Genomic DNA, 23,251 nt, shown 5'->3' on the forward strand with positions numbered 1-23,251 from the left:
AGAATTTAAAATGTTTACTTTTTTTTAATTAACAATTTTAATTGTTTTGTGTGAATTAAATTTTTTTATGTATTTCTGAATAATTTAATAGATCTGTGCAAAAATAAATAAATATAATATATATATATATATATATATATAGTGTCACATCATTGACCCAGTTACTAAATCAAAATGCTGTAGGTCTGTCTTTATACTGTTGTGCATGATTAAATTAAAAACAGTGATATCAGTCTTATTTTACAGGGCTTATGGATATTTTTACTGAGCTTGGTCTAATATTGGGACCTCCATTGGGTGGTTGGTTGTATCAGGCATTCATATTTGTGTTCCAGCCACCAAGATAAACATGTCTGTTTATCTAATTCTCATATAGATGCGGTTCCTTCCCAGAATTCCTTCCTCAGACTGTGTACCAGAATAAAGATCCTGCTTATCTGTTTTGTGGTTTTCACGCTGAGTTCAGGACTCGGCTTCCTTGATGCAACACTGTCCATATTTGCCATTGAGAAAGTAATATCTTCATCTTATCAGAACCACATACATTTGCTTATTATATACACATAGCAGTTCCAGTATTTTTTTATTTTTTTATTTATTTATTTTTGTTTCACCTGAATCTGCCTGGATTCTGTGTGATTAGTTTTAAAAATTATTATAGGAATATTCTTGGTTCGATACAAATTAAAATCAGACTATAGCATTTGCGGCATAATGTTGATTACCACAAAAATGAACTTTGACTCGTCCCTCCTTTTCTTTAAAAAACAAAAAACAAAATTCGAGTTACAGTGAGGCACTTACAATGGAAGTGAATGGGGCAATTTTTGGTCGATTTAAAGGCAGAAATGTGAAGCTTATAATTTTATAAAAGCACTTACATGAATTATTCTGTTAAAACTTGTGTATTATTTGAGCTGTAAATTGTGCTGTGAATCTGTAAATCATATTAACATGCATATTGCTTATGTCTTGAGGCTACACTTTTGAAACAGTAACACTGTTTTAACTTTTACAGATTGCCCCATTCACATCCACTGAAAGTGTCTCACTGTTACCCAGATTTTTGCTTTTGTTTGTTTGTTAAGAAAAAGGAGGGACGAGTTGAAATTATTTTTGTTGTGATCAACATTATGCCACAAATGCTGATGATTGAGCTTAACTTGTATTTCAATTCACTTAATATTCAAAGAATTAAAAGGATGGTTCACCCAAAAATGAAAAATTCTCTCATTATTTACTCTCCATCATGATATCCCAGGTGTGTATGACTTTCTTTCTTCAGCAGAACACATTTGAAGAAAAGTAGAAAAATATCTCTGCTCAGTAGGTCCTTAAAATGCAAGTGAATGGTGATCAGACTTTTGAAGCTCTAAAAATCACATAGAGTCAGCATAAACGTCATCCATACGACTCCAGCTGTAAAATTAATGTCTTCTAAAATGATACAATCGCTTTTGGTGCAGAAAAAGATAAATATTTAAGTACTCTTTAACTATAACTTTTAATATCCAACTCTTCCGATAAGCTTTAGGAGAGGATGGAGATCACACGGTCTCTCATGTGACGTATTCGCATTGACATGCTACTGATGTAATCTCACATTCTTCTCTCGGTTGAGACAACCAGGATAAGCACAAATACAGATCTAAACCAAAACCAATGAAGCTTCTGTACAGCATTCCCCCTACTCAGTTGTAAACAGCGCTGCTTTTCCGGGAGTGTAGCACGTGCCTCAGTTCTCGTGTGTCTCACGGGCCAACACGGTTACGTCACACGCGCATGCCGCTGCCGACCGGAAGCAATGATTTAGAGTTAAAAAAGTTCTTAAATATTGATGTTTTCACACCAAAAGCGATTGTGTCATTAATTTAACAGCTGGACGTATGGATGACGTTTAAGCTGACTGTCTGTGATTTTTAGAGCTTCAAAAGAGAAATTACCATTCACTTTCATTTTAAGGACCTACTGAGCTGAGATATTTTTCTATTTTTTATTCAAATGTGTTCTGGTGAAGAAAGAAAGTCATACACACCTGGGATATCCTGAGGGTGAGTAAATGATGAGAGAATTTTCATTTTTGGGTGAACTAACCCTTAAATTCTGAAACCACAATGGGTTGGCAAAGTTTCACTGCAATAAATGTGACAACACTACTCAGTTTTTAAAGTATCATAATTTTGGACATCAGCATGGTTTAGGTGGTCAAATCTGCCCAATCAGAGAAGATGTCCAAACTCATAAACGGTAAGAAAGTGATAAGTTGTTGTAACCATTTAACAGAAATTATACAAAATATGTCTTGTTGAACAGCTTAACCTCAGTGCTGGTTCAGTGGGGCTTCTCATGACTGGACTGTCATTGCCGTACGGTGCAGCATCACCCATCTTTGGTGTAATCAGTGATAAATATCCTGTAAGTCAACTATTATAATAATTTTTACAGTGATGTATTTTGACAGAAGTAATTTGTCTTTTGAATATGTAGGCTATCCTGTCACCCAATAACACTTTATTTAACAGTAAATAGTATGCAATTTCCCATATTTTAAATTCTGGGTTCGATACAATTTAAGCTCACTTGACAGCATTTGTGGCATAATATTGATTACCACAAAAATGTATTTTTCGACTCGTGCCTCCTTTTCTTAAAAAAAAAAAAAAAAAAGCAAGCAAAAATCGAGGTTACAGTGAGGCACTCACAATGGAAGTGAATGGGGCCAATTTTTGGGGTTTACAGCGTTATGTCATCATGTCAACTAAATTGTAAAATTGGCTATAAATTTACACAGAAAAGGTTAGTAAGCAATTTTATCACACTCAGACCATATTAACACGCACATTGTTTATGTCTTGTGGCTATACTTTTGAAATAGTGAGTGTTTTAACATCTACAGATTGGCCACATTCAGAAGTGCCTCACTGGAACCCAGATTTTTGCTTTTTTTAAAGAACATTTTTGTGGTAATCAATATTATGCCACAAATGCTGTTGATTGAGTTTAACCTGAACCCGGAATATTTGTTTCATGTCTACGTTTTTTGGTAAGATTTTGATGTGAAGTTGAGTTTTACTTTTGGCATAAATTGTGTGGGCAATTGATTCTCTTTGGAGTCAATCAGGAAATGGATGATGGTGATTGGTGGAATGGCCATAGCGTTTAGCTTATGTTTTCTCGTCCCACTTCACGTTTTCCATATTAGGAAGTAAAGCATTGCTTCATTTTCAATTTACAAGTTACTTTTTAACCCATTGCTAAGCAGTTAAATGTTTGTATGCCTTTAGTCAGCTCTGGCTCACGGTTCTGGTTGTTGTGGGCTTCTCTTTGTGTATGACCTGCATCCTAACCTTCTCTGAGATGATTGCTTGTGCACAGTGAGGCAAATTCACTATTATAACAATATATTCACACTGTGTAACACACAGCCACCCACATAAGGCAGAGTCAGTGTTTTTATCCTTATGAAAAGCCATTTAAAATTTCTGAAATTGTTCCAATAAATGGAGTTAAACCTGCAGCTGATAAAAATAAAAAATAAATTATAACAATACAAACCAATACTGTATTATATGTATAAAAATGTGCTCTTGTTATTGCAGTGAGTATGGCTTTGAGGAAGGATTCAGTATGCTGGGTTTGGTATGAGGATTGGTTTCAGCTGTTTGGTCTGCTGGATGTGTACTGAATAGAAGTTTTTTTTCAAGATACATTTGCTATTTGGAGAATTGTATTTTTACCCCCCAAAACCAGAATCATCTTTTTCATTTCACTGCAAGATGTTCTTTGGCCCAACTATTGGTGGATACATCACACAAGCACTGAACTTTGAATGGAGTGCAGGGATTCAAGGAGGACTCGCCTTTCTCGCCGTAAGAGCAAAATATTCCTGCCTGATCTTATGAAAATTACGTGACCGTGGCAATATTTTCGCCAAACAAAATTACGTGCTTCAATACATGTTTCGCTGCAGTTTCCCAGTGAAATGTCCAGCGGGGGGTGCCAAAAGCAAGTGCAATGGTGTCATAGTTTTAATGAGTAAAACCTAACCTAAAACTTTAACCTAAACCTAACGAGTGTTCTAAAAGCAAATTAGAGTTAATAAAACAGACATCTTAACCCTTAACCAACACCTAATCCTGACTGATAGTGTTCTAAAAGCAAATGTGACATGACAAGCACATTTTCTGAAGCAGTCACGTCATTTTGTGTCGCTTCTATGACACTTTCGTCTCACGTGTCACTCTGTCAGGTGAGCTACAGCGGAAGCTAATCACATTGGATTAAGTGTGTAAATGTAGGTGGTCTGTAATACAAGCGTTAAAATGTATCACTTTTCAAATGATGCATCAGAGTAAAAGTGTTTTGATATCATAACACAGCAGTGCGTGAGTAATAGTGTGAAAAATAAGCATTTATACAGTCATTGTCAGCCGCTGTATGCGTGATTTGTGTGAAAGAGAAAAAATTGCACAGTTGTTGATGCACGTCTAGTGTTAATTGCAGCTAAAACTGCAGCGAAACGTTGAGCATGGTACGTTAAAATCAGTTTGCAAAAATGTTGCTATATTAACGGTCATTCTATAAGACCTGGTTGCAATATTCAAATGTGAATATCTCTCAAAAAGAGGATAACCGATCAGTTTAGGTAGTCTAATGACGTGTGAACTGCCAGAGTATTTATTTATTGGCTAAACTTACATTTTGATGCTTCCTTTAGGCCCTCCTTCAAGTAATATATTTTACCTTAAAGAAATTCAAAAGAAGAAGTAAGTATATTTTTATATTATTTAATAATTCTCTACTTCATCAAAATAATTGGTTTGGCAAGTCATCAGTTGATGCAGATGTGGTCTGTAACCCATGCAAAACTCTATGAAAATAAAAATAGAGCCAAGATACATATTGGAAAACACTGATCATGCATAATCCTTTATTTTCATTTCAGGTCACAGAAGGCCAACAAAACTGAAACCACAGAAAAATCTCTTCTTCCTAAGAAGGATCATATCAGAGCTGACGTCAGCTGAGATGCTGTATACTTTTCAAAGGAAGCACTAATTGTATCATATTGCTGGTCCATAAGTGATTCTGTAAGTAAGAGATTCAAAATTCAGAAATCTGTTAAACGCTATATTGGTGCTCTGATGTCAACATAGAAGTATTATTTTAAATGGACCTCTCATTAATCTGAGAATACATTACATATCAATAAATTAAATCAATAAGAGAGGAGGCTCTTAAGAGTAAAATAACCTTTTGCGGTTGTATAATTTTAACACGGTTACATTTTTTTGAAACAAAGAAGAGATGTGTGTGTTGAGAATAATGACTACTGTTGCCCCTTTTGATAACATGTTTAGGATCATATGTTTATTTTGCACAGATTAGTTTTTACCTTGTGTAAACTTGAGTTACTCTGTCTGGTATGACCATTGAAAATTCGACATGGTGTGTTGAATTTATGTTTTTATTTGCATTTTGCATCAAAGTCATCAAATGCTATGCATAATAAAAGATTTATCATGACTGGATGGCTTATTTAGCAACATAAAGGTTAACGTGAGATACATTATAACATAATATGACATACTGAAATTGTGTTGCAATGTAAATTTAAACCCTTTTTTTCCAAGAGTACTTTGTACAACTGGCCACTTGTGAGAATTTATTACAATGATTTGTTACAGTGTGTGTGTGCGAGAGAGTTTTTGTGTGCAGTAGGATGTCTTCAAAATTATTTTGGAGCTTTACAAGAATGAATGTTACTTAATATAGATTACTCGCTCTAGCTCGAGATTGTGAATGACCATATTCCAATTGACTAGACAGATTTATGTTATTGCCATATTCCTCATGGGAGCACAATGCATTCTACAGATTTAAATACCTATTTACACTGTGCATTATACAATTTCATGGCAATGACATGCTGTTTATTTTAATTTTTTTGGTGCAGTTACACAAATATTGACCCTTCCAACACTGCACAATTATACTGTAAGGATAATAGTGCTGGTTTAAGTGTAGTTTGAAACCTTTTGAAATCTTGCATGATTTGATTTCATGCTCAAAAGAAAGTGTAATATGTTGCCATCATTTACTTTTAAGGAATATTCCGGGTTCAACACAAGGTAAGTTAAATCGACAGCATTTGTGGCATAATGTTGATTACCACAAAAATGAATTTAGACTTGTACCTCTTTTTTTTTTTTTTTTTTAAATCCCCTTTTCTCCCAATTTGGAATGCCCAATTCCCACTACTTAGTAGGTCCTCGTGGTGGCGCAGTTACTCACCTCAATCCAGGTGGCGGAGGACAAGTCTCAGTTGCCTCCACATGAGACCGTCAATCCGCGCATCTTATCACATGGCTCACTGTGCATGACACCGCGGAGACTCACAGCATGTGGAGGCTCATGCTACTCTCCACACGCCACACTGAGAGCGAGAACCACTAATCGCGACCACGAGGAGGTTACCCCATGTGACTATACCCTCCCTAGCAACCGGACCAATTTGGTTGCTTAGGAGACCTGGCTGGAGTCACTCAGCACACCCTGGAATTGAACTTGCGACTCCAGGGGTGGTAGTCAGTGTCAATACTCACTAAGCTACCCAGGCCCCCCTGTCCCTCCTTTTCTTAAAAAAATAAATAAAAATTTGGGTCACAGTGAGGCACTTGCAATGGAAGTGAATGGGGCCAATCCGTAAAAGGTCTAAAAACAATATAAAAACAATATGTAATCAATATACATGTTAGCATGATTTTAGTGTGATAAAATAGCTTACTATTTCTGAGTCAAGTTATTTCCAATTTTACAACTTCGTTGCCATGACAACGTAATGCCACAACCCCTTAAATGGCTGTAAAAACAGCGATGTAAACAACTTTAAAGCTCAAATCCACTATTTTTAACAGACGAATTAAAGTGCTTTTATAAAATGATAGACATTTCTACCTTTAAAGCTTCTTTTTTTTTTTTTTTTTTTTTTTTTACAGCAAGAAGAAACAAGTCAAAATATATGTTTGTGTGGTAATCAACATTATGTTCATTGAGCCTAACTTGTATTAAACCCATCCCGGAATATTCCGTTAAAGGTGCGGTAAGTTTCTGACACTACCGTCAGACTAGCCACCAATGTAGACACGCCCCCTCTTTCTAAAACAGGGTTGTCAAAAACAACAGTAGCAACAAAGTAGCTGCAACAGCTGACAACTGTTGTGAATCTGAATATGCCGGTGAACCTGAATGATCCGCTTCAACTACTGAGAATGCGCAAAATGATCGACAGGTAAAAAGTGCATCAAATCCTTCTGATTGGCTGATCAAAGAACATGACACATTTTTGTTTCGTGTTTACACAGTCTAGTGCTGTCACAAAGACCAGTGAGATATCTCGGGACATGTATTTCAGAGATGTCTTTTAGGGAGTAGGAACATTTCCTGCATGACATTCCATAAAAAAAAATTTAATAAAAAAATAAATTAAAAAAATTGCTTTAAATTTGGTACCTTTATTTTAAAAGTGCAAAATATGTTTATATGTAATTATGGTTACTACTGAATACTCAATGCTGTTGTTGCATTTACTAAAATAAAAAATAAATAAAAAATAAAAACTGAAAACTCAATGTTTATACAGCCAAATACATGTTAAAATAAAATAAAAAACAATAGTATATTACATAAATACAGTACAAAACAATCCTGTAAACTACATTACAATTAACAGTTACAAAAATGACAAAATATATATTCTGAATTAAGGCAAACTACAAAAAATAGATTAACATACACACTTTTAGAAACTGAAAGCCTTCAGTTCCTGTAACAGAGGTAAGTGTCTGAAATCACACCGGGTCACGTCAGTCTGGAACTTCATCCTCAGTTTGGTTTTCTCTGCGAAGTCTGGGGAGAGGTCTAGCTCTTCTGGAAGATGTTGAAGGCATCTCAGGATCTGATGAGACAGCCTGATGAAGATCAATGGGAACTTCACTTCTCTTCACCTTTTTCTTCTTCTTTTTTGTTCTGTTAAAAAAATAAATTAACATACACACACCAGAAATTGCATTCTCAGGAAAACTTAATAAATAGAATAAACTAAATAAAATACATTTTGTTCAATCATACTTAGTGGAGGAGGCTTCAGGATCAATGACCAACTCTGAGATGAACTTGAGTTCTCCAGAGGCACTGATGGCTGCAGACAGCTGCAAGACAGAACAGAGGGGTGGTGGGGTTGCAGCTCAAGGTGGGAGCCATGAGCCATCAACATTTTGCCCTTGAACAAAGTACTTATAACAGTTTGCTACAGTTTAATGGCACCCTTCTATTGCGACATCACGTGAAATAAATCAACTTTACGATAAAGATTCTGGGTGAGGCAGAGTTATCTACTTTTCTGGATTTTTTCTTTTAATCCAAAGAGTTTTAATTTTTCAACCCCTTTGGGGAAATAAGGCCAACATGCATAGCGTAGATAAATTAAGAAAACTGTTTATTTAACATTACCTGGATTGGTGTTGCACACTCAACTCCTTGTTCAGACTGATCTACCTGTGAAGGTTGTGCTTCTAAAGCTCGAGACAGCTCCTCCTCAAAATTCCCTTGGGAGAAACATAGAGATGGGATTTATGACAGTCCATTACTATGCATGTACTTTCAGTAATTAAACCCCATTTAGCTACCTTCATCAGCCACATAAGATGCTGGGAAATATCCCTCCTGTCCACTGACCAGCCGCCCAAACCACCAGGTGTCATTGTCTTTGTACAGCACATGAATCACATCACCACGCCGTATTGATAACTCATCTGATCGATTGGCTCTGTACTCATACAATGACACAACCTGGAAAGATTTCAGAGAGATACAGACTTTATATAAGAGATCACAAACATATCCCAGAAGAGCAAACAGACAAAAGTAACTCGGCATATAATATGAGTAATGGTGAAAACAAAAAATTACCGTCTGATGGATTTGCCCAAAGTCTGGCTCTACTTGTTGAGAGATTTCATAATCCAGTAAACTCTGTAAACGAGAACACAATCTTTGGTTATTTTCCATTGTTCATAATCAATGTGGGATCTTCAATAGATCATAATCAATAAATGCATTACCCTTCAGTACTGAAGGAATAAAAATTGAGTAACTAAAATGTTAGGAAATCATCCAATCATAACATTAACACACCCAAACATAACATTTTAAAACTCAGTCATAACATTAAAACATCCAAAAAATAATATTAAAACATCCAATCATAACACTGACACATCAAAATATCACATTAAAACACCCAAACGTAACATTAACACATGCAAACATAATATTTAAACATCCAATCATAACATTAACACAAACATAACATTAGAATATCCAATCATAAAATGTACACACCCAAACATAACATTTTAACACTCAATAATATCATTAACACATCCAAACATGACATAATAAAATCCAAACATAACATTTAAACATCCAATCATAACATTGGCACATCAAAACATTACATTAAAACACCCAAACACAACATTAAAACATCCAAACATTAACATTTACACAACATTAAAACATCCAATCATAACATTTTACACACCAAACATAGCATTTAAACATCAAATCGTAACATTAAAACCTCCAATCATAACATTTAAACAACCAATCATAACATTGACACACCTTCACATCACATTTAAACATCCAGTAATAATATTGACCCATCGAAACATAACATTAAAACACACAAACATAACATATAAACATTCAATCAAAACATTTAAACATCCAATCATAACATAAACACACACAAACATAACATATAAACATCCAGTCATAACACTGACACACCTTCACATCACATTTAAACATCCAGTAATAATACTGACCCATCGAAACATAACATTAAAACACCCAAACATAACATTTAAACATTCAATCATTACATTAACAGATACAAACATAACATTAAAACATTCACACAATTACTTCACATAAAAAATATCAGAAAGTCTGACCTTTTGGTGTTTAAGGGAAGGAGTTCTTCTAATGGGTTGACTGGCAGGACTGTAACCACCTGTGAAAGGAGAGGAACAATGAGAAACCTTCCCTAAAAACTGACTGTTTAACTTGATTTTCTCCTGAGAAATACTATTCCTGAACACCACGTTCAAGTTAAATTACACATATTTATTGACAGTTTATTCAATGTATAATATACAAAGATCTTACAATTTTGTGAGGTGATTGTTGCCTGTGGAATGAGTTGAGCACTGAGAGAACTGGACATCTGGAGTTTAGAATGAGGGGACAGTAGAGACGGAGGAAGATATGACGTCATACCCTGAAACACACCACAAAAACAATCTTCTTTTTTTATATATTTATCGACTTTATGCTTTGGAACTGATGTGATTCATCATGAATGTGTGCTTTGATAAATAAGCAGACAAAATGTTAAAAAATGATAACCATGTTGTAAATGTTTAGTAAACAATAATCCTAAATACAGCCCAAACTGAAATTACATTTTTAAAAAGAGAAAACGAATAGTGATAATTTAGCAAATATCGACACACTCTTTATTTTTTGTTGAGCACCCATAAACTGTATGTTTTAAATGTATTATATTTTTGTCCTCTTGTTTTACAAAAAATGTAGTTAAATGATACATTATTGAGGGTGGGGTGTGTGTGTGCCTCTAATACTGACCTCTAGGCTTCTACCCAAGCGAGACATGACTCCTTTTAAAAATAAATAACACACACATGTTTGTAAGTTTACATTTGTCACCACTACACAACTGTATAAAATTAATTGCACATGCATAGGAAAATACAGCTCTACAGTTTATGTTCAAATAAGCATAATTCTCATATACTGCACTTGCCTTGTTCATACAGATCCACACTAGGGCAACTGCGATGTGGCTCCTGTAAGACAATAGTTCAAAATCTTTTTATTTTGACTGAATTGCAATGCTAATAATAATCAGCATTATAATCATAATACATTTTTTTTACCAGTACAGAGTCAAGTTTCTGTTTGACACGCTGCATCTTTAGGGACACGCGTGCTGTGCTTGCGAATCGGTCCATGCCAGTGGCAGAGGGGTACTGGAAGGTCATTGCCTCTGATGAATTCCCGTCCGCCTTACTGTATGTATTCTCTGAACGGTTCAGACCTCTCAAACTCTCCACCTCCACCTGAGCCACTGCGTACAAGCGCAAAATACTCATCTCTTAGTCACACTCCTCTTTACAAAACAATTGGTTCACAGTCATTGTGAGGACTCACCTTTTCTGTCATACAAATAGAGATGTATTGGTTGATTCTGGCCGAAGGCGCAGAATGCCACCATGTTCTCATGAGGGTGGAAAGCTACAGCTCGAAGCGCAGATGTATAACACAGCTCAGAGTATACAGCGACCTGGTCACCTGCGAAACAAGAATTCTAATTTAAACTCTGTTGTTGTTTTCCTTTGCATTTGAAATCAAATGTGAAAAGTCTCCAAACCTGTCTCTGAATTCCACACATACGCCAGTCCGTCTTCACTTCCTGAAAAGATGAAGTTTCCACAGGGAGTGAACGTACTGTTGATTCGATCCCTGTAGTTTGTGGCACCTATATATTTCTTCACTGCAAGACTGTCACAAACAAAAAATTGTTTGTTGAATAGATTTGATCTTGTTACCTACTTTATACTTTCTTTATATACATTCCTAGTGTTATTGTGTGCTATCGATTGGTGCATGTTAATTAAAATAAAACAGGAAAAACTGTAATCTTTCATCAGATTCATACTTGATACTGTTTACTTGATAAATTTCATACCCTTCTAATACAACTTTCCTTTTAACTGACGTCACATATCCCTCTTATTTTTCAATCCCCTCAAACGACCTGGCTTCATTCTGATACGTCCACTTTTTATAATACAATCAAATCCCAATGGATGAAATCAAGACCCGTGTTACATTTCTTTTCTAATTGAATATCACGGTTTCATTCACATCACATTCTAGAAATCCCAAATAATCACATTATGCAGATAAGATGGGTTGATTTTAAAGCTGAGGCAAAAAAATAAATTAAAAAAATAAAATATATTTGCAATGTCTTACAAAAGTCAAATATTTATAAAAATCTGATATTTACATTCTCAAATCCATGACTCTTAAAACGCTGTCTTTGGCATGGATTAAAAGTCGTCTTCCATTTGGATGCACCTCTAATGAGTTGATGGATATGCCATTCAGATCAGCTTCTCGAATTTCCTGTAGCGAAACAGTATATTGGCATTAAAGGAATGCTTCACCCAAAGCTGAAAATTCTCTCATCGTTTACTCTCCCTTTTGCCATCCCAGATGTGTATGACTTTCTTTGTTCTACTGAACACAAACGAAGATTTTAGAAGAATCTCTCAGCTCTGAAGTTCAACACAATGCAATCCAACAGAGTCCAAAATTTTGAAGCTCAAAAAAAGCATATAAAGGCAGCATAAAAGTAATCCATATGACTCCAGTGTTTTAATCCATATCTTCAGACCTGAAGATATGGATTAAAACACTGGAGTCCAATGGATAGGTGTGGGTGAGAAACAGATCAATCTTTAAGTCCTTATTTACTATAAATTCTCCTCCCTTCCCAGTAGGTGGTGATATGCACAAAGAATGCGAATCACCAAAAACAAAAGAAGAAGAATGTGAAGTGGAGATTTATAGTTTTTTTATAAAAGGGCTTAAATATTGATCTGTTTCTCACTCACACCCATTCTTTTGCTTCTGAAGATATGGATTTAACCACTGGTGTAATATGCATTACTTTTACGCTGCCTTTAAGTGCTTTTTGAGCTTCAAATTTTTGGACCCTGCATTGTATGGATCTACAGAGCTGAGATATTCTTCTAAATATCTGTGTATGTGTTTAACAGAAGAAAGTCATACACATCTGGGATGGCATGAGGGCCAGTAAATGATGAGAGAATTTTAATTTTTGGGTCAACTATCCCTTTAAGTCTCTTAGTAGCTCCAATCATGACAGTGGCATGTTTTTTAGCAACAGTGATAACAGTATTTGAGGACTCTTCTACCTTTTCTATGCTCCACTGGCTGGTTGGTCCATGATGAGATCCAGCCAACACCTTGGTTCCCCAAACGATAATAAGCCCGGAATTATCAGCAGAAAACATTCTGTTCCCTGTGTTGAGACCAACAAGTCATTAATGACTCAAATCGAAGCTTTAATGTCATACACCGTAATGACCACTTTTGCTGTACCTTCTGTGTCGAAACACAGTGTATTGATGAAAGTCTTGTGCCCTTCAAACTCTTGCAGAAGCTGCCCATTGGTGTCTTTTACGTCCACGTTCCAGACCCGCAAGAGCCCGTCGTAACCCCCCGTCACCACCAGATTCTGGGCTTGAGGGTGAAACTGGGCACAGTACACAAACGATGGGTGAGGGAGAGTTTTGGGAGCGGGACTCTGCAGTCGTTCAACATTCCACACTCTGAAAAAGAAAAGAATGCATTTTGGTGCATGCTTTTGCTCATGAGCTTGTGGTGCAGTTATGGGTTCCTTACAATTAAAGCAAAAAAAAAAGCTAAACAGAACAATATTTACCGGACTGTTCCATCAGAGGATGCAGTTAATAGTCCTTTGTCATCTTTGGACCAGCAGAGATCATACACCACACTGAGGTGACCATTAAAGGATACCAGAACTTTCCCAGAGGGAATCTCATATACTAATTGGAGACAAAAGAGCAGTTATTTACATTTACATTAATGCATTTAAAGATGCTTTTGTCCTAAGCAACTTGTACTGCATTTGGGATATACATTTAACCAGTCCATGCTTTCTTGGGGATCGAACCCATGACATTGGAGTTGCAAACGCCATGCAGCTACACGGACCCCCAAAGTATCTGGATACAGTATTTCACCCAAAAATGAAAATTCACTCATCATTTACACATCCTCATGCAATCCCAGATGTTTTTTAACTTTCTTTCTTCTGCAGAACACAAACAAACATTTTTAGAAGAATATTTCAGCTCTGTATGTCCACACAATGCAAGTGAATGGGTACATCTAGAGCTCTGCACATGCATCTAGCACCAGGAAGTGTAATCGAGCTTGAAATCGTGATCGCCAAGGAGACTGCTGACATCAAGATTTATTGTGAAAAAGTTATTATATTTGGTCTGTTCTCATCCAAAATTGTTTGGATCACTTCAGAAGACATGGATTAAACCTTGTGTCATATGGATTACTTTTATGTTTCGTTTATGTGCTTTTTGGAGCTTCAAAGTTTTGGTCACCATTCACTTGCATTGTGTGGACCTACAGAGATGAAATATTCTTCTAAAAGATCTTTGTTTGTGTTCTGCAGAAAAAAGAAAGTCATACACATCCGGGATGGCATGAGGGTGAGTAAATGATGAAATCATTTTTATTTTTGGGTGAACTGTCCCTTTAAGCCACACAAAAAAACGTCTGAATGTCATTACAATAGATAACAACATATAAAAGCAAGAGGCATTCTGACTTTATATATCCACATATAAAAATCGTGTTAAAAATCATTGCAGAAACGGCTCAGAAACATGAAGTTAGTTCTGAGAAACCTCTTGTGTTTTTTTTTGTAGATGTTACTTGGTTTGATATTTTGTTATGTAATGCAATTACATTCAGAACTTTGAGATTTAAGTGTCCAAATAGGTTTTGGGCCAATGTATGTGAAACTTGAGGGACGAATAACTTACTAATGATAGGGAATGCGTCTCTGTCTGCACACGCGGCAGCAAGTGCCCACCCATCATGGGAGAAACGCAGAGTAAAACAGCCCATTTGACCTCCACGGAAGGAATGCATTGGCTTGTTTGGGATGCGGCACACCTGTTGCAGCAAATGATTTGGAAAAATCAGTTCAAATACAAGGATTACATTCCATAAATTCTAATTGTACATCTAAAAATCAAACAAATAAAACCTGTCCAGGCATGCGGCTCCACTTCATGGTTTCTGACTTGCTCTCCCGTATCTGGGTGCTGCTTTTATTGCTCATCTCAGTATTGAGCTCACTGTAGGAGGTGCTTCCCCGTTCCTGCTGCAGAGCCATCATGGAGCGGATACAAGGGTCCACCTTTGCAACAAAGCCACATCAGAACCAGCTTTACTGATCACCTATTTTACTTTGTGCCACACTACGAAGAATACTTACATGTTCTGGTGGTTTGAGGCCTTTTACGGTGATGTAGAGGGTCGAGGAATATTTGTTCCTTGGGAACTTTGACCACCATTGAAACACTTCAACAGTTTGTGGCAGTTTTTTTGCACGGGGAGGTGGGCAGTACAGCTGCAGACGCAGTTTGGTGTCGATGTTCAGCACGCCATTGGTTCCTAAAAGCTAGAAAAGACATTTGAAGAGCTTGATTTGACAATTAAAACCTATTCTGTACTCATGGCTAATTGATCAATATTTTACCATTTTGATATTATCAACATTAGCTGTTATAACCATTCCCACTTGATTAATTGATATAACTGATAACTCTTCATTTGTGTTAGTACCTAAATCTACATTCAACAGCTTTATAAATGGATAATGCATATTTTCTACTTTAAAATAGTTTGAAATTGTGAGTGAATTTAGCATAAAAATGAAGTTAAAAAAATTACACTTAAAGGTAAAGTGTGTAATTTCTGTGCCACAAGCAACACTAAAATTCTGACTTTTTTTACGTTTCCAGTGTTACATTTTTTCTCATTGAAAATCACAGTTTCACACTTCACATTACAGAAATAAAAAACAATAACATTACGGAAATAAGATGGGTTGCAGATACAGTTTCATGTTGATTTTAAACATATGACACACAAAAAAGTCAAAGAATAATATGAATCAAATTTTGACATTCATACAAATAGTTCGAAATTGTGAGTGAATTTTGCATAAAAATTATGTGAAAAAAACAACAACAAAAACAAAACAAAAAAACACATAGATTTAGTTCACCCAAAAATTTAAATTATCTCATCATTTACTCACCCTCTTGCCATCCCAGATGTGTATGACTTTCTTTCTTCTGCTGAACTCAAATGAAGATTTTCAGATTAATATTTCAGCTCTGTTGGTTCTCACAATGCAAGTGAATGGTGACCAGATCTCAGAAGGTCCAAAAAACACCTATATATGGTTAAATCCATGTCTTCTGAAGAAATATGATAGGTGTGGGTGAGAAAAATTAATATTCAAGTCCTTTTTTGCTATAAATCTCTACCTTTCACCAGCCCCAAACATTAGGTGGCTGAATGTGAGAGTGAAAGTCACTTCAACATCAGAATTTGGAAGTGAAAGTGGAGATTTTCAGTAAAAAAAAGGACTTAAATATTGAACTATTTCTGACCCACACTTATCATATAACTTCAGAAGACATGGATTTAACCACTGGAGTCATATGGATTACTTTTATGCTGCCTTTATGTACATTTTGGACCTTCAAAGTTCTGGTCACCATTCACTTGCATTGTGAGGACCAACAGAGCTGAAATGTTCTCTTAAAAATCTTCACTTGTGTTTTACAGAAGAAAGAAAGTCAAACACATCTGGGATGGCATGAGGGTGAGGAAAAGTGTGTAATTTCTGCATCACAAGCAGCACCAAAAATTCTGACCCTTTTTAAACAAGTTTCCGAAATACTCCACCATCTGCCATTCATTGGACAAACAAAAACAAAAATGAATTGGACAAAGTGAAGTTCCAAACACACACCATTGGGTTGAGACAATTTCACCTGTTGAGATCATCAGACAAATAGAGAAATGTTTTGATAGTACCACAGTGTTTATGATTTTTGTGGAAATCAACCTACAAATGGCTGACTTAGGTCAAATATTTACAACTTGTGGATATACTTTTGTATTTTAATGTTTATGGACTGGTCCCATTCACTCACTTTGTAAGTGCCTTAATGTAATAGTTTTTTTTAATAAACTAGGGAAGAGACAAAATAATTTTTTTGTGGTAATCAACATTATGCCACAATGTTGTTGAGCGTAACCTGTATTGAACATAGAAAATTCCTTTATTATTGCAAAAACTATACAAATAACCTATAATTTCAGTACTTTCTGAAACTTCCAATCATGTAGCTCATAGCAATGAAAGTGTGGAATTGAGCTATGTGGATATCAGCATTGGCTATTGAAAAACTAATATAAATGACCACTAGGTACAGTGCTAACAAACCAAAAATCTATATACAAATTTGCTGTAAAACATGTATTAAAAAATAAATAAATAAATTGGTACCTTCAAAAAAGCCCAGGCAATTTTCCGGAATCCCCGCTCATGCCTGTCAACAGAGACGTTTGTTCTCGCTTCCTCCATGCTGATGAAATCTAGAATCTGAGATGTCAAATAAACTTTTTAGTTACTTTTTAGTAACTGTGTTAGTCTGTTTTAGAAGCCAACAGACAATCTCTGAACGGATTCATAAATGTACTAACCTCAAAGAACAGTATCACCCGTGGACTCTCGTCATCATCTTGCAGGAAGTAGCCGAAGCGCTCATTAAATATAATCTGCTCCTCCCACTCTGGAACTGTTGTTTTATGTTTCTTGAAGTCGAAGGGTTGAGTTATGATGGGCAGGATGTGCTCAATGTTCTCTTGCTCATAAAACGATGATACATGACGATGGCTGAGCACAAAATAAGCATGGCATAGAGAATAAATCAACATGGGTAACAAATGAAATAATACAATAATAAATAGTACATTTTAAATAGAAGAATACTAAATTATTGGCTTCTAGCAAAAGTCTTGGTATAAGCAGTAAAAACAAAATGAGTAGAATCCAAACCTGTCCTCCTTCTTGACATACTGTCCAGTGATCTCATCGACTACATGAACTTTAACCATGGGGTGAGACACCAGAAGGTCGGTCTTCAGCTTGTCTGTCCTGTGGATATAAACTCCAAGCACCAGACTGTCATCAAAGGCCTGTTTTTCCTCAACGTGTTCTTCCTCAACGATCACTAGAACCAGAAAAGACTGATTAATGTTAATAAATCCGTTGTGAACCATTTTGACCAAGAATATCTCAAATCTGTTGGTCCATACAATGCAAGTTAATGGTGACCAAATCTTTTAAAGCAACTCTGAGCACATAAAGGCAGCATAAACTTAATACATACGACTCCAGTGGTTAAATCCATGTCTTCTGAAGTGATCTAAATGAACGTTAGATGGTGCAAGGAAGTGTAATCAAGCTTGAAATCATGATTGCCAAGGAGATTGCTATGTCAATATGTCAAGATTTATAGTGAAAAAGGAGATATATTTTGGTCTGTTCTCAGCCAAAACCGATTTAATCGCTTCAGAGGACATGGATTAAACTACTAGAGTCTTATGGATTACTTTAATGCTGCATTTATGTCCTTTTTGGAGCTTCAAAGTTTTGGTCACCATTCACTTGCAATAAGTGGACCTACTGAGCTGAAATATTCTTCTAAAAATCCTTGTGTTGTGCAGAAGAAAGAAAGTCATATACATCTGGGATTCTTGAGGGTGAGTAAATAATGAGAGAGTTTTTATTTTTGGGTGAACTATCCCTTTAATTAAAAAGAACAGACTCAAATGAAGGATGCGCTCACATACTGGGCATCACTATGACTTTCTAGCAAGTTCTTCTTGACACAAGCTCTAATCAAGAGCAATATTTAGGTGATTAAATATTTTAAAGCAGAGCATAACTAGGAAAATGTATATTCACTACAGAAATTTACAGGCCTGGAAAACAAAACTTCCGCAATTCCCCTATAATTCCTGCAGTATATACCGTGCATTAGAAGTTATTATGCTTCAATGAAAATACCATGAAGGTTGTGCAGAATGCTTATCATACCTTCTTTACGTTTCTTTTTCTTTTTCAATTTTGGTTTGACTGTGTCCTCCCTGAATTCCTCCACGACATCATCCTGAACGTTTTCTGTCTGGTTATCCACTGACAGTTCATTTTGACTACAGAAAAAGGAAAAAAATGTAAAACAAAATGCCAAAAAAAAAAAATGCACCGTGCTTTTTACCTTTAAAAGGTCAAAAATCTTTTACTTTTAGAGTGTTAGAATTTAATGTAATCTAATATTTAATTATCTCCACACAAGGCACATTTAAAAGGGATAATTCATCCAAAAATGAAAATTCTCTTATCATTTACTCACCCTCATATCACCCCAGATGTGTGACTTTCTTTCTTCAGCAGAACACAAATGAAGATTTTTAGAAGAATATTTCAGCTCTGTTGGTCCATTCAATGCAAATGAATGGTGACCAAAACTTTAAAGCGCAAAAAGTACATAAAGTCAGCATAAAAGTAATCCATACAACTCCAGTGGTTAAATCCATCTCTTCTGAAGAGAGCCAATCGGTTTTGGGTGAGAACAGAGCAAATGTAACTCTTTTTCGTTGTACATCTTGCCACTGCAGTCTCTAAACACGATTACGATTTTGAGATTGATTAAACTAGTGCTTGACGCATACGCAAACCGCTAGATGGTACTAGGAAGTGTAACTGAGCTTGAAATCATGACTGCGGATCGTGTTTTATATCATGATTTATAGCGAAAAAGGAGTTACATTTTGGTCTGTTCTCACACAAAACCAATTGGATCACTTCGGAAGACTTGGATTAAAACACTGGAGTTTTATGGATTAGTTTTATGCTGCCTTTATGTGCTTTTTTGAGCTTCAAAATTTTGGTCACCATTTACTTGCATTATATGTACCTACAGAGCTGAAATATTCTTCTAAAAATCTTGATTTGTGTTCTGCAGAAGAAAGAAAGTCATACACATCTGGGATGGCAAGAGGGTGAGTGAATGATGACAGAATTTTTATTTTTAGGGTGAACTATCCCTTTAAGGTACCAAGCCACCACTGGAGTTGTACCCTTGTTTTGGGTAAATATTCATACCCTTAAGGAGACAAAAAATTACTTTTTTTGTTCCCCAAAGAACAAAACATATTAATGTACCTTTAAAGGTACACAATAGGTCCTTAGCGTATGATTACAACAGGTTATACATTTTAACTAAATGTCCAAAAAGGGTCTCCTTGAGGGTACCATCCGAGTGATGGGTGTTGTACCTTAAACTGTGCCTTTTCTTCAGAGCGCATATGGGGGAAAAAAAGATGCAATGAAAGTAAGTGGTGACTGAGGCTATCATTCTGCCTAACATCTCCTTTTGTGTTCCACTGAAAGCCAGACAGATTTGGAACAACATGAAGGTGAGTAAATATAGACAGAATTTTCATTTTTGCGTGAAGTATCCCTTAAAATGCCTTGCTCAAGAGAACCATGATGGTTCTTGGTTTGTTTTTTGCAGGGATGTTACCAGCCCTGGTACTTAGCCATCACACCATACACAAGTCATAATATTTCAAACTGTGATCATGCATGAATATGTGTTGCTTTTACCTTCTATGACCATCACGTTTCCTTGATTTCAGCTTTTTCTCAAGCTCATTGTTTAACACCGGTACCTCTTGACTCTCCGTCAGCTTTTCCGTGTTCTTCTTCCGGGCTGTTTTCTTTAAAGCTTTCTCCTCTGCCTTTGAGATCTGATGCTGGTACTCCTGTAAATAATCATCTTCTGTCTCTGTCTCTCCTTTCTGTCCACTGACATCCTTTCCTCTTTTGTTCTTCCCTTTTCGTGCTTTCCTTTTTTGTTCCCCATCAGTATCTGTTCTAATTTCTGTTTCAGGCCTCCTGTCATTGTCTTCTTCATCTTGAGGAGGAGGTGGCAATGGTGGCAGTTTCCTTTTGCTTTTCTTTTTCCCTTCGGTCAACGTGGGCTCCTCCTCACTGGCAGAATTGTTTATGTTGGCCTTCTCCGACACCTCCCTTTCTCTGCGCCTGTTTTTGGTAAATCTGGGGCTGCCCTGAGCTGGATCGTATGTGTTATGGAGAATAGTTTCATCATCTTCAGTGGCTTTACTCAAATCTATGTTTTTCTTCAATGTCTGAAGCTACAAAAAAAAAACCCACACATGACGATGTTCATAAAATGGAAGTGGCAAGGATATCTGGCTACACAGTGAATTATAAATAACTCAACAACATACCACAATAACGTCCTGGGACTGGTCAACGGTCTGCCTGGCTTTCTTTTTTTCAGAAGGAGGGTTTGCATATCTCTTTAACACCTCGTCAAAACGAGCTTTCGTCTTCGCTCTCACATCACTTTGACCTATCAAGCAGAGAATTTAAAGGGATGGTTCACACAAAAATTTAAATTCTGTCATCATTTACTCACCTTCATGTTGTTCCAATCCTATAATGACTGACTTTCTTCCATGGAATGCAAGAAGAGATGTTAGGCAGTAATTTAGTCTCTCCGTCACCACTTACTTTCATTGCATCTTCAGCCTAACATCTCTTTTTGTGTTCCACGGAAGAAAGTCATACTGGTTTGGAACCACATGAGGATGAGCAAATGATGACACAATTTTCATTTTTGTTATGTACGATCATTTTATGACAGATCTGTATGTAAGAATATATGCAATGGTTAAGTTAACATGGTAAATGTCACAAATGTGCTTACATTTAATTTGCGACCTGAAATTAGAACGGAAACTTAAATATTTTATATTTTAACCTTTTTTTTTTTTAACTGTCAAAATTCTAAAGTTTTTAGGTTTAAATAACAATTTAAGACAAAATTATGTGGTCAAAGACTTTTGTACCCCACTGAAAATGTGTAGTCTATAGATCGTAACGTTTATAGACCAAAACAACTTATAGATGAAGTATGAGACATGAATCCCTACTCACCTGCTGGCATTCTGATGAATTATAAACAAATTCATTCTGAATATATGAGTCCTGAAAGTACAAACATCACAACTGTTTACATAAAAATGGAATTACAGAGATCCATAGTAGCGCTCCTTAATACAATACAACCTTGAATTTAGTTTGCATTTACAATCACCTAGAAATAGTTTCGTTAGTCTTACTAGGACTGCAAATGAGTTTCGCAGAAACAGCCACTGTAATATTATAAACTTCACAGCCAAGCATAAAATCCTCTAAAAATACTACAGCTATCCTGTGCTAAATAAACAAACTACTTGCATAAACGCTATTAAAAAACCCTCCTGGTAATTTGGTTATTGTGTGGATCTGTTATTACCTGTTATTATCAGTGACTGTTGATGTTGTAGCTTTGCTAATGTCACACGCTAGCAAGGAACAACACAAACAAATCACTGCTCGCGCAGTGTTAATTGATATTCCTCGCTAAAATGTAGCGTATCGCTCTCATTTCTCGTCTAATAACGCTAGCGGCGACGTTTCCATGAAATGAAAATACTGTACAGTACTGTAAATCCGCGGAGGATATCAAATCATATTCGCTGTAAACGATCCAAGGGTGATTTCAGTACCCATTGCTGGCGCGACCGTTTCCAAGAGCAACAACAACAAGCTTAAGCCCCGCCTCCCGTGCTTACAGTTGCCACGTCGACCAAGAACCGCCGTGCAATGATAGCAGAGATGGGTCACTTCTATTAAAATGAATGAGAAAAATAGAGTGCAACAGTGTGGTTCCGGGAGTAAAATATTCCATTAATTTATACCATAGACGAATTGATTTTCAGCGATAACTTATAAACTTTTAAAGACAGACATACCGTGAGCTCTGAGGTTGTTCATCGATGGTATATGCGTCCGACTGAAGCCATCCGTTCGCGTTATTTCAACTTCATTGTTTAAAAATTTAAAAATCGCGTTTGATAGCGGAATTCATGCAAACAACTACATTACCCATGGTACAGCAGAGAAAGATGAACCAATCAGAGAACCGCGGCTAACAAAACCCGCGAAACGTGACTCTGAGTGAACGCACGCTCCCATTAGGCACCCTGAATGACGTGATCGAGTCAGTCTCCCTTCAGAATCAGAATGAGCTTTATTGCAAAGTATGCTTACACATACAAGGAATTTGTCTTGGTGACAGGAGCTTCCAGTGCACAACAATACAAAACAGCAACAAGACATAAATAATAATAAAAAATTGAATAAAAAAATAAATAAGTAAAAATTGATTTCACAATGGAGTCAATGTGGGTCTCCCACTTCAGGTCCTGTGAGATGGTAGTGCCCAGGAACCTGAATTACTCCAATGCTGCCACAGTGCTGTTTAGAATGGTGAGGGGGGTCAGTGTTGGGTGTTCC

The 23,251-nt window shown here is 36.2% G+C and overlaps 1 protein-coding gene and 1 pseudogene across 1 annotated transcript; one reads left to right on the plus strand and one right to left on the minus strand.

The window, feature by feature from the left end:
- Positions 1-251: 251 nt before the first annotated feature.
- LOC127410783 (MFS-type transporter SLC18B1-like) lies at positions 252-5,027 on the plus strand (annotated as a pseudogene).
- Positions 4,929-22,477, minus strand: ahi1 (Abelson helper integration site 1). The gene is made up of 27 exons (XM_051647181.1): positions 22,209-22,477; positions 21,848-21,898; positions 21,136-21,260; positions 20,489-21,039; positions 18,917-19,032; positions 17,873-18,047; positions 17,518-17,710; positions 17,321-17,416; positions 15,230-15,415; positions 14,999-15,151; positions 14,772-14,904; positions 13,628-13,751; positions 13,285-13,514; positions 13,098-13,204; positions 12,164-12,282; positions 11,522-11,652; positions 11,302-11,442; positions 11,028-11,218; positions 10,895-10,937; positions 10,717-10,748; positions 10,237-10,348; positions 10,023-10,081; positions 8,971-9,033; positions 8,688-8,850; positions 8,512-8,606; positions 8,131-8,210; positions 4,929-8,028 (listed from the first exon to the last, which is right to left on the minus strand). The coding sequence occupies exons 2-27, from the start codon at positions 21,855-21,857 to the stop codon at positions 7,866-7,868; spliced, it is 3,591 nt and encodes a 1,196-aa protein (XP_051503141.1). The 5' UTR covers positions 21,858-21,898; positions 22,209-22,477; the 3' UTR covers positions 4,929-7,865.
- Positions 22,478-23,251: the final 774 nt, after the last annotated feature.

This window comes from Myxocyprinus asiaticus, chromosome 20, assembly GCF_019703515.2.
Source record: "Myxocyprinus asiaticus isolate MX2 ecotype Aquarium Trade chromosome 20, UBuf_Myxa_2, whole genome shotgun sequence".
Classification (NCBI taxonomy): Eukaryota; Metazoa; Chordata; class Actinopteri; order Cypriniformes; family Catostomidae; genus Myxocyprinus; species Myxocyprinus asiaticus.